This window comes from Chamaea fasciata, unplaced genomic scaffold, assembly GCF_029207755.1.
Source record: "Chamaea fasciata isolate MVZ Bird 193981 ecotype frontalis unplaced genomic scaffold, bChaFas1.0.hap1 SCAF_41, whole genome shotgun sequence".
Lineage (NCBI taxonomy): Eukaryota > Metazoa > Chordata > Aves > Passeriformes > Sylviidae > Chamaea > Chamaea fasciata.
The window spans coordinates 1282668-1286199 of NW_027094126.1; the positions used below are offsets into that span (position 1 = coordinate 1282668).

At 51.9% G+C, this 3532-nt stretch overlaps 1 protein-coding gene across 1 annotated transcript in view; it reads right to left on the bottom strand.

The window, feature by feature from the left end:
* Window positions 1–1537, bottom strand: part of HOXC13 (homeobox C13) — a 1913-nt gene extending 376 nt beyond the window's left edge. The window contains exon 1 of the mRNA XM_066207286.1: window positions 892–1537. Coding sequence (XP_066063383.1) covers window positions 892–1537 — 646 coding nt within the window. The remainder of the gene's footprint in view (window positions 1–891) is intronic.
* Window positions 1538–3532: the final 1995 nt, after the last annotated feature.

Below are 3532 nucleotides of genomic sequence, written 5' to 3' on the forward strand. Positions count from 1 at the left end.
CACGGAATGTACATGGAATATATCGGGAATATATCCGGACTATATGTGGAATAGATACACCCGGATATATGGGATACAGGGAATACATGGAGTGTGTCCGGATATATGGGATGTGTGGAATAAACACATCCGGATTTAGGGGACAGATAGAATAAATGTGGTATATTCCAAATACATGGAATATACGTAGAGAGTATGGGATATATATGGAATACATGGAATCCACATATATATGTGGATATGCGGAATGGGTGGGATAGATGGGGTACACGGAATAAATGGGAGAGATGGGATAAATGGAATATATCCGGATATCCGGAGTGTGCGGAGTAAATACACCTGGATACATGGAACGTGGGGAATAGACAGGACAGACGGGATAAACAAACAGGATACGGTTATCCAGATCTATGGAATGGATCCGGAGAGATGGGATGATAAATGGGAGAGATGGGATGTATTGAATAGAATCGAACGTGTGGGATAAACATACCCGGATGCATGGGATCTAGGGGATCCATGGGATGTATCCGGATACACGGAATAGATGCGGACATGTGGAACGGATGGGAAATGAGGGATGGACGGAAAATCGGGATAGGCGGGATAATTGGGACAGGTGGGATAGCCGGAATCGATCCGGATGCATGGGATGTATGGAACACACAGGGAATGTGGGATAGATGGGAAAGACTGGACAGATGGAATAAATGGAATATTCGGGATGAACCCACCCGGAACGAACCTCTCCAGCCAGAGCCGCGCTCACCGCGGGAAAACACGAGCGGGGCGGGGGGGGGGGGACCCCAAACCTGCTCAACCCCAACCGCACCTCCTTACCTGAGAACCCCAAACCCCCCCAAGCCCGAGGCGGGCACCCCGGCCCCGTACCTGGGAAGGGCGACTTCCAGAGGTGCGCGGACTGCGGTTGCTCCTTGGAGCAGTAAACCTGCCCGTCCCAGGCGTTGGGCAGCGCCCAGGGCTGGTATCCTCCTTCCATGGGAAGCAAAGCCTCGTGCCTGGGCTCCGGGTGCGCTCCCAGCGCCGGCACCACCGACACGTCCAAATAGCCGGGCACGGCCTGGTACGAGCCGGGAAATCCCGGGTAAAAGGCGAATTCTTTAGCCCGGGCCGGCAGCTCCTCGGCGGCCAGAGAAGCGCCGGGCTCGGCGAATTTCTCCGGCGGGTGGAAACCCCCGCACGGCTTCTGCTGCAGGTTCAGGCGGCAGCCGTAGTAGCCCGGCCCGAAGGCGGGGTAGCCGTAACCCAGCGAGCCCGAGGGGCACTGCCGCGCCGGCTCCGAGCCCGCCAGCTCGGCGAACGCCGCTCCGTCCGCCGCCGGCGGGGCCGCGCCCGGGGCGCCGTGGGGCAGCATCTCCCGGCAGTGCCCCCCGAGGCTGTCCCGGCACGGCCCCCCCAGGCTGTCCCGGCACGGTCCGCCCAGGCTCTCCATGCGCGGTTTCTCCCGCGGGCCGTCCTCGCAGCGGCAGCCGAGCGCGTCGGGCCAGCGCGGGGGGAGCCCGAGCGGCGCCGTCATGTCATGCCGCTCTGCCTCCTCCTCCTCCTCCTCCTCCTCCTCCTCCTCCTGGTGCTGCCGCTGCCGCTGCCGTCCTTCCTCTGCCTCCTCCTCCTCCTCCTCCCGCTCCGGTGCCGGCGGCGGGGGCAGCTCCGGACCCCCCCGCCCGCCGCCATCGCCGCCCCCAGCGCGCATGCGCCGCCCGCCCGCCCCATTGAGAAACCGGCGCGGGACACGCCCCTTTTACTACGCCCGGGGACACGCCCCCCCGCCTGGCGTACGCGAGTTCTGATTGGTCAGAACAGCGGTGGACACGCCCACTCTGCGCCCCTTCATCTCCGTGCCCCCCCCTCAGTGCTGCCCCCCCCCCCCCCATTCCCGGTTTTTCGCGGAATTCCAATGGGAAATTGGAACCCCCGCCGAGGGAGGGGGCATTGAAAATTCACAGCCCCACCCCCGTGCCCTTAGATTAAAATATTTTTAATTTTTCAAAATTATTTTATTTAAAAAAAAATTTAAGCTATTTTAAAATATTTTTAATTTTTTCAAAAGTTATTTTCCATTATTTTAAAATTGTTTCTCCTTTTTTTTTATTTTTAAAGTTTCTTTTTCCCCTTTTTTCCCATTATTTTCTTCATTTTTTTTCGTTGTTTTCTTCGTTATTCTTCCTTATTTTTAATTTTTTTTAAAAGCCCTTGGAATTTCAAAAAATAAAAAAGTAATTTAAAAAACTTTAAATTGCTTTTAAAAGGTAAATACATGGGGGGAAATGGGCAAAAAAAGGGAAGGAAATGGGGAACTATTGGGATGGAATGGGGGAAAACGGGAACAAAATGGGGGGAAATGGGATAAAATGGGGGGGAAAGGAGTAAAACAGGAGAAACATCGGGATCAATTGGGCAAAACAAGGAATAAAACGGGAAAAGAACGGAATAAACGGGGAAAAAGTGGATAAAATGGGGAAATACTGGGCTGAAATGGGCAAAAAAGGGAATAAAATGGGATGAAATGGGAAAATATTGGGATGAATTGGGAAAAAAGGGGATAGAATGGGCAAAAAAAGGAATAAAATGGGGAAGTTTGGGATGAAAGGGGGAAAAGTGGGGCGGGAGGGGATGAAATGGGGAGAAAATGGAATTAAATGGGAAAACATTGAGTTAAACGGGGAAAAATGGCCGGGGAGGGAAAGAAACGGGGGGAAAGCGGGATGAAATGGTGAAAAAACGGGAAAAATGGGGGAAAACGAGGAAAAACGAGCACGGGGTGGAAGGAAATGGGAGAAAAGCAAACGGGATTAAAAATGGATAAAGAAGATTAAAACCAACAGAAAAAAAAAATTTTAAAAAAATCCCAACAAAACCCGGGAATTTTCCTCCTTTGTGCCCCGGCAGGAAAAATTCCCCGTCCCGAGAATTTTCCACATGGAAAAAAATTCCCAAATTAAATCCAAACGCGCCCCACCCCCGACCCCGCCGCTTCTTTTTAAAATTTATTTCTTTTTTTATTTCTTCTTTTTTTTTTTTTTTTTTCGCCTCTAATTTTTATGGAGTGCTGAACATCGGGCAGCACGTCCGGGATGGAGCGTTAAAAAATTCCCGAGATTTATGGGAAAAACCTGGGACGGAGCGGGAAAAAAAACTGGGAAAGGGCCCGGGCCAGGAGGTGGGAGGGAATGATGGCCAGGAAAAAATCATTAAAAAATCAGATTAAAGCCGAATTTGGGTGTTTGGGGATGCGGGAAAAATCCTGGAAAATCGGGTTTGGGAATTCCGGGGGTCTGGGGCTCGGGAAAGGGAGAAAAAAGGGGGGAAAAGGGGGGAAAAAAGAGCGAAAAATGGGAGAAAAGTGAAATAAAATGGGTGGAAAGGAGAGGAAAAGAGGAAAAGGAGAAAAGGAGGGAAAATCTCATTTTTGTGGAGGTGGAAGAGGAGGAAAATCGCCTTTGGGAATTCCCGGGGGAGGTTCGGGAGCGCTGAACAAAGGAAAACCTTCGGGGGAGGAAAAACGCGGAATTCC